At 47.2% G+C, this 16022-nt stretch overlaps 1 protein-coding gene across 1 annotated transcript in view; it reads right to left on the bottom strand.

Moving 5' to 3' along the window:
• Positions 1-928: 928 nt before the first annotated feature.
• LOC115158753 (phosphatidylinositol 3-kinase regulatory subunit gamma) overlaps positions 929-16022 on the bottom strand; it is a gene marked incomplete in the record, with an annotated part of 18551 nt that continues 3457 nt past the window's right edge. Inside the window, 8 exon segments of the mRNA XM_029708044.1 lie at positions 929-1516; positions 2525-2698; positions 5633-5707; positions 7714-7890; positions 8296-8438; positions 10522-10647; positions 11758-11938; positions 13626-13724. Of these exon segments, the coding sequence (XP_029563904.1) occupies positions 1303-1516; positions 2525-2698; positions 5633-5707; positions 7714-7890; positions 8296-8438; positions 10522-10647; positions 11758-11938; positions 13626-13724 (1189 nt within the window).

The raw sequence follows: 16022 nt of genomic DNA, 5'->3' as shown, positions 1-16022 counted from the left end.
GTTTTCTGGTGTCAGACCGTACGGTGCATCCTTGCCTGGGCTCTCCTCTTAGATAAGTGTTTCTAACTCGACGTGACCGGAATCCAGACGGCCAAACCCACCGACCAACTCTGTCTGTGCGTACCATTTGGTTTAATCCAAACCTTTCAGTATAGTGGACGAACACTGGCCCAAAACTCTGCTGTATGTGTGGTATCAAACAAAGCAAGCACTCTCTTTTCTCTTCTCCATTCATACAGACGAATAAAAACACAATGGTGGACTTTTCTCTCCTCATGCCAACTTTGGTCTCTGTACGGACTATAACATCGTGATTGTAACGTTACCGTAACTTACAATGTGTCAAAGGAAATAGGATCCAGCCAAGCAAGAAAACAAACTCACTCCATCTCCGCTTAATATAAAAGCAAGCTTTTTTCTTTTAAGACTACAAAACCTTTTTTTTCTCCCGCATGTGGCCCCTTTCGACTATTCCCTCCCTTCCACTGTCCTCTTCTATCATCCTCCCCATTCTCCTCTCCTCTCCTCTCCTCTCCTCTCCTCTCCTCTCCTCTCCTCTCCTCTCCTCTCCTCTCCTCTCCTCTCCTCTCCTCTCCTCTCCTCTCCTCTCCTCTCCTCTCCCCTCCCCTCCCCTCCCCCAACCCTTCAGCAGCAGTCTATATGGAGGAACACTGAACAACTGTCCTTCATTTGTTATGCTACATTATTTTTGCTTCTCATACGGAGAGGGACAGAGAATACTCAACATCATCATCATCATCATCATCATCTCTTGCATTTAGCAAACAAGCAGTAAACTAAATAAATTGTCCAAATGAAAAAAATTTGGAAAACAAATTCTGCAAAAAAGAAAAAGGAATGAAATAAAATAATAATTTGGGCAACAGACGGACGACGGGAAACAAAGCCTTAGAATGGAGTGTTTTCATGATGATGTTTTTCTGTAAAAGAGTCCCTGCTGGAGTTTAGGTCACCTGAAACTCGGCTCTTCTCCTTTCCTTCCGTTTTTTCACATTCACAAACATTTAAAACTTCCTTGTGCAAATCAAGCAGTCTTTACAAAGAATGCCCTCCAATTGTTCTAGTAAAAATATATATAACTCCAAGGTGGCTGACGTGTGTGTTGCAGCAAGTGTTTATGTTGCTTTTTTTCCCTCTCTCAGGTGTTTTTCTCAGGTTCTGGGTACTAGTTTGGATTATGAGGCTGACCCCTGTACCCCCCAACCCCATCCCCCTGTCACCTCATCCCTCCTGGGGCTGGGTAGGTAGGGTGGGTAGTCTGTTGGGGCTCTGGGGGGGGGCTCATCTCCGTGGGGAAGGGCCGGAGGAGGAGGGCATCTGTGTGTAGACAGGGTAGGCCAGGCGGACGTTGAGGGAGTCATTGTGCTGGACCAGGGAGGTCTGGTGGTAGTGCAGGACTAGGTCTTTCAGTGAGCTGTACAGGTTGTAAGGTTCAGCGAAGCCGTAGCCCTTCGGTGTGCTGAAAATCACACAGTGCTTCACCTCACCCTCCACACTGCAGAGACGACAGAGAGGTGTTAGACTAGTCTCACTGAAAACAGAGCAGTTGGACACCTGCTTGTTATATAACAGCAGTTTTTCACACACTCACAGAACATTATTGAACTACCACAACTTAGAAACAATTACCATGGTACATCATCAGACAGAGACTCATTCACTAGTAAATATTGAGACACTTACACTACGGAGCATGCATAGCTAGTATAGACTTTCGTACTTACACTACGGAGCATGCATAGCTAGTATAGACTTTAGTACTTACACTACAGAGCATGCATAGCTAGTATAGACTTTAGTACTTACACTACAGAGCATGCATAGCTAGTATAGACTTTAGTACTTACACTACAGAGCATGCATAGCTAGTATAGACTTTCGTACTTACACTACAGAGCATGCATAGCTAGTATAGACTTTAGTACTTACACTACGGAGCATGCATAGCTAGTATAGACTTTAGTACTTACACTACAGAGCATGCATAGCTAGTATAGACTTTCGTACTTACACTACAGAGCATGCATAGCTAGTATAGACTTTAGTACTTACACTACAGAGCATGCATAGCTAGTATAGACTTTCGTACTTACACTACAGAGCATGCATAGCTAGTATAGACTTTAGTACTTACACTACAGAGCATGCATAGCTAGTATAGACTTTCGTACTTACACTACAGAGCATGCATAGCTAGTATAGACTTTAGTACTTACACTACAGAGCATGCATAGCTAGTATAGACTTTAGTACTTACACTACAGAGCATGCATAGCTAGTATAGACTTTAGTACTTACACTACAGAGCATGCATAGCTAGTATAGACTTTAGTACTTACACTACAGAGCATGCATAGCTAGTATAGACTTTAGTACTTACACTACAGAGCATGCATAGCTAGTATAGACTTTAGTACTTACACTACAGAGCATGCATAGCTAGTATAGACTTTAGTACTTACACTACAGAGCATGCATAGCTAGTATAGACTTTAGTACTTACACTACAGAGCATGCATAGCAGCCTTTCTTGCTACTCTCTCTAATGAGGAAAGCTCCGTCAGGTTTGCCCAGTAGGAGGTCTTCAGACTGGGTTCTGTTCAGATCTCCTACAAACCAGGTCTTTTCATCATAGTGTGGCAGGTTGTCATCCTCCTCTGTACTGACAAAGTACCCTCTACAAACACAGGAGACAGGGGAAAGAGACAAGCATAGGGTTTAGCAGGGATTCATTTTAGTTGATGGATTTATGATGTTGCCAAAATATCAAATGAGAATGATTGCCTCAGATCTACAGTGCATTCGGAAAGTATTCAGACCCCTTGACTTTTTCCACGTTTTGTTACGTTACAGCCTTATTCTAAAATTGCTTAAATACATTGTTTTCCTAAGCAATCTACACACAATACCCAATAATGACAAAGAGAAAACAGGTTTTTATTTTTTTGGGCCAATTTATAAAAAATAAAAAACTGAAATACTTATTTACATAAGTATTCAGACCCTTTGCTATGAGACTCGAAATTGAGCTCAGGTGCATCCTGTTTTCATTGATCACCCTTGAGATGTTTCTACAACTTGATTGGAGTCCACCTGTGGTAAATTCAATTGATTGGACATGATTTGGAAAGGCACAGACCTGTCTATATAAGGTCCCACAGTTGACAGTGAATGTCAGAGCAAAAACCAAGCCATGAGGTTGAAGGAATTGTCCGTAGAGCTCCGAGACAGGACTGTGTCAAGGCACAGATCTGGGGAAGGGTGCCAAACAATTCCTGCAGCATTGAAGGTCCCCAAGAACACAGTGGCCTCCATCATTCTTAAATGGAAGAAGTTTGGTACCACCAAGACTCTTCCTTGAGCTGGAAGAGTCTTGGTCAGGGAGGTGACCAAGAACCCGATGGTCACTCTGACAGAGTTCTAGAGTTCTAATGTGGAGATGGGAGAACCTTCCAGATGGACAACCATCACTGCAGCACTCCACTAATCAGGCCTTTATGGTAGAGTGGCCAGACAGAAGCCACTCCTCAGTAAAAGGCACATGACAGCCTGCTTGGAGTTGCCAAAAGGCACCTAAAGACTCTAAGACCATGAGAAACAAGATTCTATGGTCTGATGAAACCAAGATTCAACTCCTTGGCCTGAATGCCAACATCACGTCTGGAGGAAACCTGGCACCATCCCTTAGGTGAAGCATGGTGGTGGCAGCATCATGCTGTGGGATGTTTTTCAGCGGCAGGGACTGGGAGACTAGTCAAGATTAGATTGAGGCAAAGATGAACTGACAAAGTACATAGAGATCCTTGATGAAAACCTGCTCCAGAGTGCTCAGGACCTCAGATGGGGGTGAAGGTTCACCTTCCAACAGGACAACAACCCTAAGCACACAGCCAAGAGAACGCAGGAGTGGCTTCGGGACAAGTCTCTGAATGTTCTTGAGTGGCCCAGCCAGAGCCCGAACTTGAACCCGATCGAACATCTCTGGAGAAACCTGAAAATAGCTGTGCAGTGACACTCCCCATCCAACCTGATAGAGCTTGAGAGGATCTGCAGAGAAGAATGGGAGGAACTCCCCAAATACAGGTGTGCCAAGCTTGTAGCATCATACCCAAGAAGACTTGAGGCTGTAATCGCTGCCAAAGGTGCTTCAACAAAGTACTGAGTAAAGGGTCTGAATACTTATGTACATGTGACATCTTTTTTACATTCGCAAAAAAATCTAAAAACCTGTTTTTGCTTTGCCTTTATGGGCGATTGTGTGTTGATTGATGAGGGGAAAAAATGATTTAATACATTTTAGAATAACGCTGTAATGTAACAAAATGTGGAAAATGTCAAGGGGTCTGAATACTTTCCGAATGCACTGTACATTCCTGTAACATGAGTATAGTAAAAAGATGACTATTGGGAATGAGCAATGCCAATGAGAAGTATATTACTACAGTATGTCTACATTACAGATAGAATGAGCCTTGAGAAGTATATTGCTACAGTATGTCTACATTACAGATAGAATGAGCCTTGAGAAGTATATTGCTACAGTATGTCTACATTACAGATAGAATTAGCCTTGAGAAGTATATTGCTACAGTATGTCTACATTACAGATAGAATGAGCCTTGCAGTGTGAGGCTGTGAGGTTGGAGGCTGTGAGGTTGGGGGGCTGTGAGGTTGGGGGGCTGTGAGGTTGGGGTGCTGTGAGGCTGTGAGGTTGGAGGGCTGTGAGGTTGGGGGCTGTGAGGTTGGGGGGCTGTGAAGCTGGGAGGCTGTGAGGTTGTGAGGCTGTGAACCTGGAGGGTTGTGAGGCTGGGGGATGTGAAGCTGGGAGGCTGTGAGGTTGTGAGTCTGTGAACCTGGAGGGTTGTGAGGCTGGGGGGATGTGAAGCTGGATGGCTGTGAGGCTGGGGGATGTAAGCCTGGGGGGCTGTGAAGCTGGGAGACTGTGAGGCCTTGAGGCTGTGAGGCCATGAAGCTAGGTTCTGTGAGCCCGTAAGGCTGGGGGGGCTGTGAAGCTGGGGGACTGTAAGATCGTGAGGCTGAGAGGCTGTGAAGCTGGGTGGCTGTGAAGCTGGGAAACTGTGAGACCGGAACGCTGGAGTGCTGTGAAGCTGGGAGCCTGGGGGGCTGTGAGTCTGGGGGTCCGTGAAGCTGGGTGGGTGTGAAGCTGGTGGGCTGTGAAGCTGGTAGGCTGTGAGGCTGGGGGGCTTAGAGGCTGGGAGGCCGTGAGGACTGGAGAGCTGTGAGTCTGGGGGACCGTGAAGCTGGAGTACTGTGAGGCCTTAAGGCAGTGAAGCTGGGATACTGTGAGGCCTTAAGGCAGTGAAGCTGGGCGGCCGTGAAGCTGGGATACTGTGAGGCCTTAAGGCGGTGAAGCTGGGCGGCCGTGAAGCTGGTGACTGTGAGGCCTTAAGGCGGTGAAGCTGGGCGGCCGTGAAGCTGGAGTACTGTGAGGCCTTAAGGCGGTGAAGCTGGGAGGCCGTGAAGCTGGAGTACTGTGAGGCCTTAAGGCAGTGAAGCTGGGAGGCCGTGAAGCTCGGTGGCTGTGAGGTTGGGGGGCTGTGAGGCTGTGAAGCTGGATGGGAGGCCGTGAGGCTGGGCTCTGAACACTTACTCATCTGTGTTCTCGTTCTTGATCCCCAGCCACTCATTAATTCGTTTCTGACGCACTCCTTTGTGATTGAGCCAGCTGCAGAGAGAGAGAGAAAGAGCGAGAAAGACAAAGAGAGGAGAAAGAGATAATGAAAAGAGAGAAGAAATTACTTAAAAACGTTGAGTTACAGCCCTTCTTTCGTTATGCACGTCATTCCTCCATTTAACAGAACAGATGACAAAACGCATTTAATTACTAGCACTCCCACAACCCTTCTGAAGACATCTATGTATAGAAATGAGGCAGGCCTGGTAATGCTAGGTAATGCTAATGCAGGATTCCTAGAACCCATGGTCTTTCTATCCCCAGGCAGCCCAGGGACTTCCCTACAGAGAGTCTGCTGTGTAGCTAAGAGGAAGCACAAGCTTAATATGGCAGCTCTCCAGTTAACCCCGTAGGAGCTCCAGGTAAGCTGTCTGAGTTACTTACCCAAGGTACTGGTCCCTACTACAACCTTACAGTGTGTTAACTCTTTACTCCGTCATAGACTACTTACCCAACGTACTGGTGTTACTCAATGTTAACTCTTTCCTGTCTGAGTAACTTACACCAGGTACTGGCCTCTCGAACCCCCCGCACATTGACTCTGTACCGGTACCCCCTGTATATAGCCTCCGCATTGACTCTGTACCGGTACCCCCCTGTATATAGCTTCCACATTGACTCTGTACCGGTACCCCCTGTATATAGCCTCCGCATTGACTCTGTACCGGTACCCCCTGTATATAGTCTCCACATTGACTCTGTACCGGTACCCCCTGTATATAGCCTCCACATTAACTCTGTACCGGTACCCCCTGTATATAGCCTCCGCATTGACTCTGTACCGGTACCCCCTGTATATAGCCTCCACATTGACTCTGTACCGGTACCCTCTGTATATAGCTTCCACATTGACTCTGTACCGGTACCCCCTGTATATAGCTTCCACATTGACTCTGTACCGGTACCCCCTGTATATAGCCTCCGCATTGACTCTGTACCGGTACCCCCTGTATATAGTCTCCACATTGACTCTGTACCGGTACCCCCTTGTATATAGCCTCCACATTGACTCTGTACCGTTACCCCCTGTATATATCCTCCGCATTGACTCTGTACCGGTACCCCCTGTATATAGCCTCCACATTGACTCTGTACTGGTACCCCCTGTATATAGCCTCCACATTGACTCTGTACCGGTACCCCCTGTATATATCCTCCACATTGACTCTGTACCGGTACCCCCTGTATATAGCTTCCACATTGACTCTGTACCGGTACCCCTGTATATAGCCTCTGCATTGACTCTGTACCGGTACCCCCTGTATATAGCCTCCACATTGACTCTGTACCGGTACCCCCTGTATATAGCCTCCGCATTGACTCTGTACCGGTACCCCCTGTATATAGCCTCCGCATTGACTCTGTACCGGTACCCCCTGTATATAGCTTCCACATTGACTCTGTACCGGTACCCCCTGTATATAGCCTCCGCATTGACTCTGTACCGGTACCCCCTGTATATAGCCTCCACATTGACTCTGTACCGGTACCCCCTGTATATAGCCTCCGCATTGACTCTGTACCGGTACCCCCTGTATATAGCTTCCACATTGACTCTGTACCGGTACCCCCTGTATATAGCCTCCACATTGACTCTGTACCGGTACCCCCTGTATATAGCCTCCGCATTGACTCTGTACCGGTACCCCCTGTATATAGCCTCCACATTGACTCTGTACCGGTACCCCCTGTATATAGCTTCCACATTGACTCTGTACCGGTACCCCCTGTATATAGCTTCCACATTGACTCTGTACTGGTACCCCCTGTATATAGCTTCCACATTGACTCTGTACCGGTATCCTCTGTATATAGCTTCGCTACTGTTATTTTATGTTATTTTTTACTTAACACTTATTTTTCTTAACTGCATTGTTGGTTAAGGGTTTGTCAGCAAGTATTTCACTGTAAGGTAAGTTAAGCCTTTCCTGTATAGTGTACTTACACAAGGTACTGGTGTTAGTCTATGTTAACTCTTTCCTGTATAGTGTACTTACACAAGGTACTGGTCCCTGATCTTGCGGAGCTGGATGAGGTCAGGTTTGAGGCTGTTCATCTTCTTGTCAGTCTCTCTGTTGTCCAGAGCCTGGTCCTTCAGGTCCTGCTCCAGACTAATCTTACTGTCGTGGATCTCACCCAGACGAGACTTTAGCTTCTCATAGTTCATCATGATCCTACAGGACCGAGAAGAGGGGTGGGGGGAAAGAGGGAGGAGAGAGGGAAAGGAGAGGTGGAGGAGAAGGAGGGGAGGAGGAGGGGAGGAGAAGGAGAGGAGAGGGGGAGGAGAAGGGCAGGAGGAGAGTGGGAGAGGAGAGGAGAGGAGGAGGAGGAAGAGGAGAAGATGTAGGGGAGGAGAGGGGGTGGAGGATGGGTCAGGATACTGCATACTGTTTGCGTACTACTGTGCTACTACTACCATTATTCATAACTATGTCCATCACCACCACAACATAAGATTCTGTTCAAACCTTAAGGTCAATCCAGACACCACTAATCTGTACACAAACAATACTTTGCCTGACGACAAATAGAGAGTGGATTCTAATTTGAGCAAGCCCGAGCCGCCCCTACTTTCATACCTCTCAATCTCCTTGTCGTTGCCCTCCCGACGGAAGCGCTCCATGTAGTCCTTGCTGTAGCGTTCCTGTGTGTGACACTGCTCCTCAAAGATCTTGATGGTCTCGTTGAAGGCCTCGATGGCCGTCCTCTTCATCTGAATCTCCTGAGAGGGTTAACACGATATCAGGGCCATCAATCTTCCACTCGTCAGCTCAATAATGCTGCAACCTTCCAATGAATAAAGTCTACCTATCTATCATGTCGATTTATCCGCCTGGCACAGACAAAATTACTGCTTTATCATGATTAAAATAGAACACAGTTGGTGGTAGTTACTAAGTCTGTTTTGGGTTTAGTGATGTGAGTGTAGTGTGTGGTATGATGTGCTAACAGTGTAGTGTGTGGTATGATGTGCTAACAGTGTAGTGTGTGGTATGATGTGCTAACAGTGTAGTGTGTGGTATGATGTGCTAACAGTGTAGTGTGTGGTATGATGTGCTAACAGTGTAGTGTGTGGTATGATGTGCTAACAGTGTAGTGTGTGGTATGATGTGTTAACAGTGTAGTGTGTGGTATGATGTGCTAACAGTGTCGTGTAGTGTGTGGTATGATGTGCTAACAGTGTCGTGTAGTGTGTGGTATGATGTGCTAACAGTGTAGTGTGTGGTATGATGTGCTAACAGTGTAGTGTGTGGTATGATGTGCTAACAGTGTAGTGTGTGGTATGATGTGCTAACAGTGTAGTGTGTGGTATGATGTGTTAACAGTGTAGTGTGTGGTATGATGTGCTAACAGTGTCGTGTAGTGTGTGGTATGATGTGCTAACAGTGTAGTGTATTGTGTGGTATGATGTGCTAACAGTGTAGTGTAGTGTGTGGTATGATGTGCTAACAGTGTAGTGTGTGGTATGATGTGTTAACAGTGTAATGTGTGGTATGATGTGCTCACAGTGTCGTGTAGTGTGTGGTATGATGTGTTAACAGTGTAGTGGGTGGTATGATGTGCTAACAGTGCAGTGTAGTGTGTGGTATGATGTGCTAACAGTGTAGTGTGTGGTATGATGTGTTAACAGTGTAGTGTGTGGTATGATGTGCTAATGGTGTAGTGTAGTGTGTGGTATGATGTGCTAACAGTGTAGTGTGTGGTATGATGTGTTAACAGTGTAGTGTGTGGTATGATGTGCTAACAGTGTCGTGTAGTGTGTGGTATGATGTGCTAACATTGTAGTGTAGTGTGTGGTATGATGTGCTAACAGTGTAGTGTAGTGTGTGGTGCATTGCTTGCTGTTTGGGGTTTTAGGCTGGGTTTCTGTACAGCACTTTGAGATTTCAGCTGATGTACGAAGGGCTATATAAATAAATTTGATTTGATTTGATTTGTGGTATGATGTGCTAACAGTGTAGTGTGTGGTATGATGTGCTAACAGTGTCGTGTAGTGTGTGGTATGATGTGTTAACAGTGTAGTGGGTGGTATGATGTGCTAACAGTGCAGTGTAGTGTGTGGTATGATGTGCTAACAGTGTAGTGTGTGGTATGATGTGTTAACAGTGTAGTGTGTGGTATGATGTGCTAATGGTGTAGTGTAGTGTGTGGAATGATGTGCTAACAGTGTAGTGTGTGGTATGATGTGCTAACAGTGTAGTGTGTGGTATGATGTGCTAACAGTGTAGTGTGTGGTATGATGTGCTAACAGTGTAGTGCGTGGTATGATGTGCTAACAGTGTAGTGTGTGGTATGATGTGCTAACAGTGTAGTGTGTGGTATGATGTGCTAACGGTGTAGTGTGTGGTATGATGTGCTAACGGTGTAGTGTAGTGTGTGGTATGATGTGCTAACAGTGTAGTGTGTGGTATGATGTGCTAACGGTGTAGTGTAGTGTGTGGTATGATGTGCTAACGGTGTAGTGTAGTGTGTGGTATGATGTGTTAACAGTGTAGTGTGTGGTATGATGTGCTAACGGTGTAGTGTAGTGTGTGGTATGATGTGCTAATGGTGTAGTGTAGTGTGTGGTATGATGTGCTAACGGTATAGTGTAGTGTGTGGTATGATGTGCTAACGGTGTAGTGTAGTGTGTGGTATGATGTGCTAACGGTGTAGTGTAGTGTGTGGTATGATGTGCTAACGGTGTAGTGTAGTGTGTGGTATGATGTGCTAACAGTGTAGTGTGTGGTATGATGTGCTAACGGCGTAGTGTAGTGTGTGGTATGATGTGCTAACGGTGTAGTGTAGTGTGCGCTGTACGGTACCTGTGAAGTCTTGGTGTAGTCCTCATAAAGCCGGTCATACTCCTTGCTCTTCTCCTGGTATTGATTGTGATATTCTTGGAGTTTCTTCCCCACCGCGTCAATGTTGTCCTCTTTCACCAGCTGGTCCTGAGAGAAAGTAAGAGAATGAAAGAAAGAGAGAAAGAAAGAGTATTAGAGGGCGATACATTGACATTAAGTGCAGAGAGAGAGAAAGAGAGAGAGAGAGAGAGAGAGAGAGAGAGGGGGGGGGGAGTACAGGAGTGGAGGGAATAACCTGTCTGATTGTGCTTACAGAGGGAGACTTCCTATTGGCCTCATTAATTCAGGACCCATGATGCCTTGCTCAATGTGCTAAAGGGCGGAGGTCTCTGAGTAATGACTGGCTGAGCACGGGAGCCACGCCAGGAGAGAGAGAACGAGGGAATGAGGGAAAAAAGGAATAAATGCAGGAGCGGCCTTTTGACACGGAGGATGTGTGTCATTATTTAGGCAGCATTGAGGTGCAGCAGTGAGGTGCAGCATTGAGGTGCAGCAGTGAGGTGCAGCAGTGAGGTGCAGCAGTGAGGTGCAGCATTGAGGTGCAGCATTGAGGTGCAGCAGTGAGGTGCAGCAGTGAGGTGCAGCATTGAGGTGCAGCAGTGAGGTGCAGCAGTGAGGTGCAGCAGTGAGGTGCAGCAGTGAGGTGCAGCATTGAGGTGCAGAAGTGAGGTGCAGCAGTGAGGTGCAGCAGTGAGGTGCAGCAGTGAGGTGCAGCATTGAGGTGCAGCAGTGAGGTGCAGCATTGAGGTGCAGCATTGAGGTGCAGCAGTGAGGTGCAGCATTGAGGTGCAGCAGTGAGGTGCAGCAGTGAGGTGCAGCAGTGAGGTGCAGCAGTGAGGTGCAGCACAGAGCAGGGCAGGAGAGCGAGAGAGCAGAATAAGCAGGGTAATATCTCACCATGCTGTGTGAATCAACCTGCATGATGGGCAGGAAGGGAACGACCCCCAGAACTACTCAACAGACTTACTGGGGACGCACAGGAGAGGAGGAGCAGGGGAGGAAGAGGAGGAGAGGAGCAAGAGGTGCAGAGAGAGAGAGAAGGACATAGAGAAGGACAGAGAGGAGAGAGTACAGGGAGAGGAGAAGGACAGAGAGGAGAGAGTACAGGAAGAGGAGAAGGACAGAGAGGAGAGAGTACAGGAAGAGGAGAAGGACAGAGAGAAGTGGACAGTAAACAGTGTGTAGGCTAGTCCGTACCTGCTGGTAGTGTGAGATGGGGAACATGAGTTTGACGTCTAGCTTGGTGTTGTACTGGGCCAGGGATTCATGTCTATAGTGATTGATCAGCTCCACAACAGAACCAAACGTCAGGGGGTCTGAGAAGCCATACTTCCCATCCCGGTGGTAGATCTTGATTAACTTGTTGTTGCCCCCTTTCCTACACACACACACACACACACACACACACACACACACACACAGAGAGAGAGAGAGGATGAGTACTTTGTAGAGGCATTCAGACTCCTATAGGTGTGAGTTCACTAGAAATAAACCAGTAATAACTACTTCAGGGGTTACTACTTGATATAAAAACAACATCCCTCTGTCCAGAAACTCTTGTGAATGAAGTGAGCCTGGTGTAGTGTGGTAACCTACCTCAGTGTTAGTGTGTAGTGTTAGTGTGTAGTGTGGTAACCTACCTCAGTGTTAGTGTGTAGTGTTAGTGTGTAGTGTGGTAACCTACCTCAGTGTTAGTGTGTAGTGTTAGTGTGTAGTGTGGTAACCTACCTCAGTGTTAGTGTGTAGTGTTAGTGTGTAGTGTGGTAACCTACCTCAGTGTTAGTGTGTAGTGTTAGTGTGTAGTGTGGTAACCTACCTCAGTGTTAGTGTGTAGTGTTAGTGTGTAGTGTGGTAACCTACCTCAGTGTTAGTGTGTAGTGTTAGTGTGTAGTGTGGTAACCTACCTCAGTGTTAGTGTGTAGTGTTAGTGTGTAGTGTGGTAACCTACCTCAGTGTTAGTGTGTAGTGTTAGTGTGTAGTGTGGTAACCTACCTCAGTGTTAGTGTGTAGTGTTAGTGTGTAGTGTGGTAACCTACCTAAGTGTTAGTGTGTAGGGTGGTAACCTACCTCAGTGTTAGTGTGCAGTGTGGTAACCTACCTCAGTGTTAGTGTGTAGTGTTAGTGTGTAGTGTGGTAACCTACCTAAGTGTTAGTGTGTAGTGTGGTAACCTACCTCAGTGTTAGTGTGTAGTGTGGTAACCTACCTAAGTGTTAGTGTGTAGTGTGGTAACCTACCTCAGTGTTAGTGTGTAGTGTTAGTGTGTAGTGTGGTAACCTACCTCAGTGTTAGTGTGTAGTGTGGTAACCTACCTCAGTGTTAGTGTGTAGTGTTAGTGTGTAGTGTGGTAACCTACCTCAGTGTTAGTGTGTAGTGTGGTAACCTACCTCAGTGTTAGTGTGTAGTGTGGTAACCTACCTCGGTGTTAGTGTGTAGTGTGGTAACCTACCTAAGTGTTAGTGTGTAGTGTTAGTGTGTAGTGTTAGTGTGTAGTGTGGTAACCTACCTCAGTGTTAGTGTGTAGTGTTAGTGTGTAGTGTTAGTGTGTAGTGTGGTAACCTACCTCAGTGTTAGTGTGTAGTGTGGTAACCTACCTAAGTGTTAGTGTGTAGTGTTAGTGTGTAGTGTTAGTGTGTAGTGTGGTAACCTACCTCAGTGTTAGTGTGTAGTGTTAGTGTGTAGTGTGGTGTGTAGTGTTAGTGTGTAGTGTTAGTGTTAGTGTGCCTACCTAAGTGTTAGTGTGTAGTGTTAGTGTGTCGTGTGGTAACCTACCTAAGTGTTATTGTGTAGTGTTAGTGTGTAGTGTGGTAACCTACCTCAGTGTTAGTGTGTAGTGTTAGTGTGTAGTGTGGTAACCTACCTAAGTGTTAGTGTGCAGTGTTAGTGTGTCGTGTGGTAACCTACCTAAGTGTTAGTGTGTAGTGTGGTAACCTACCTCAGTGTTAGTGTGTAGTGTTAGTATGTAGTGTGGTAACCTACCTCAGTGTTAGTGTGTAGTGTTAGTGTGTAGTGTGGTAACCTACCTCAGTGTTAGTGTGTAGTGTTAGTGTGTAGTGTGTTAACCTACCTCAGTGTTAGTGTGTAGTCACCCTGCATTTTGGTGGAGGCGTCCCGAACTAGGAAGGTCCCATCAGGCATGTCTCTCAGTTTATCATTCACCTCTTCCCTGGAGAGAGGGATACAGGGAGAGAGGGGGGGAGAGGGAAGGGAGAGAGAGAGAGAGGGGGGGTTACACATCTGAATCCAAGGCTAGATGGCTTTAACAAGAAGGGCTGCTACCTTCCCTTTAATTATGGCAGGTAATTCACACTATACCCTCCCTCCCTCCCTCCCTAAACACATTGGTCTCCTTACTACAGGAAAGAAAGACAGACATCGGTGAGTGAGTGTGTGTGAGCATGTGTGTTAGGGCTGGCTGTGAGCAGAGGCAGTGGCCTGTGTCCCTCCGGTCTGCTGAAACCGTCTGTAGAAGGGAGACATGTTGGAATGCTTTACCTCATGCACACACACACGCACGCGCATGCGCACGCGCACACACACACACACACACACACACACACACACACACACACACACACACACACACACACACACACACACACACACACACACACACACACATTCTACATTGCTCCAGTCTGTAGGTCTGTAGCCTATATCCCAGACAGGCTTTAGGGTCTTTCTAGCCTGTCTGAAGAGCAGCTTGCTCCCTCCGTCTGTGGGGGCAGTAAGCCTCGTCATGCTGAGGAAGCAGCCCCCCTTCCTCTCCCTTCCAGTCAGCTAACCTCTCCATGGGAGTTAACTTTAGCCTGCAGGAGCAGCTGAGGTCCTTTGTTTGTGTGTGTGTGAGGGGAGCTGGGGATGTGTGTGTGTGTGTGTTTTTGTGTGTGTTTGAGGGGCGCTGGGGATGTGTGTGAGTGTGTGTGTGTGTGTAGAGGGGAGCTGGGGCAGTGTGTGTGTGTGTGTGTGTGTGTGTGTGTGTGTGTGTGTGTGTGTGTGTGTGTGTGTGTGTGTGTGTGTGTAGCGGGGAGCTGGGGCAGTGTGTGTGAGTGTGTGTGTGTGTGTGCAGAGGGGAGCTGGGGTAGTGTGTGTGTGTGTGTGTGTGTGTGTGTGTGTGTGTGTGTGTGTGTGTGTGTGTGTGTGTGTGTGTGTGTGTGTGAGTGTGTGTGCAGAGGGGAGCTGGGGCAGTGTGTGTGTGTGTGTGTGCAGAGGGGAGCTGGGGCAGTGTGTGTGTGTGAGGGGAGCTGGGGATGTGTGTGTGTGTGTGTGTGTGTGTGTGTGCAGAGGGGAGCTGGGGCAGTGTGTGTGTGTGTGTGTAGAGGGGAGTTGATTTGGTATGACACAGTGTTGCTCTGACACTGCTGCCCCAGGCTGAGATGAGGGGGGGGGGGTTACTTTGCTGCCAAAATTCCCTTAACCCTCTCCTGACTATACACCCTGGATGACTTTTGGTTTTGTGTGTGAGTGAGTGAATGAGTGTTTGTCTATGTGTGTGTTAGTGTGTGTGTTAGTGTGTGTGTTAGTGTGTGAGTGAGTGAATGAGTGTGTGTTAGTGTGTGTGTTAGTGTGTGAGTGAGTGAATGAGTGTGTGAGTGAGTGTGTGTTAGTGTGTGTGTTAGTGTGTGTGTGTTAGTGTGTGTAACACATTGTAAACAGTGCAGCCATTGAATAATTTAAGTAATCAGAGCATGAAACAACCCTGGGCCAAACCAGCAGACAGACAGACAGACAGACAGACAGACAGACAGACAGACAGACAGACAGACAGACAGACAGACAGACAGACAGACAGACAGAGCATACAAACCAGCCAGAGACAGACAGACAGACAGACAGACAGACAGACAGACAGACAGACAGACAGACAGACAGACAGACAGACAGACAGACAGACAGACAGACAGACTGGACTAGCCTTACTGTACACTGCTCTGCTCTAATCAGTCTACGTTTCACACTACAGTCCCACTCAGACAGGTCTGTGGGCAGATAGACTTACTGTCTGTAGGTGTGTGTTTGTGTGCCTGTGTGCCTGTGTGTGTGTGTGTGTGTGTGTGTGTGTGTGTGTGTGTGTGTGTGTGTGTGTGTGTGTGTGTGTGTGTGTGTGTGTGTGTGTGTGTGTGTGTGTGCAGCTTTACTCTCAGATGTATGTGCCAGCTTTGGCTGGTGGTGCTTAGCTAAGCAGTATTAAACACTCTACTCTACAGACCCAGCTGAGAGAGAGAGAACGAAAGAAAGAGGGAGAGAGAGAAAGAGGGAGAGAGAGAGAGAGAGGAAGAGAGGGTGGAAGAGAGTGAGATAGAGAGAGAGAGCAGAGAGAGAGAGAGAGAGAGGAAGAGAGGGTGGAAGAGAGTGAGATAGAGAGATAGAGAGAGAGAGAGAGAGAGGAAGAGAGGGTGGAAGAGAGTGAGATAGAGAGATAGAGAGAGAGAGAGAGAGGAGAGAGAGAGAAAGAGAGTGGAGA

The sequence above is a fragment of the Salmo trutta genome, chromosome 22, assembly GCF_901001165.1.
Source record: "Salmo trutta chromosome 22, fSalTru1.1, whole genome shotgun sequence".
Classification (NCBI taxonomy): Eukaryota; Metazoa; Chordata; class Actinopteri; order Salmoniformes; family Salmonidae; genus Salmo; species Salmo trutta.
This window is presented reverse-complemented; position numbering and strand designations above follow the sequence as displayed.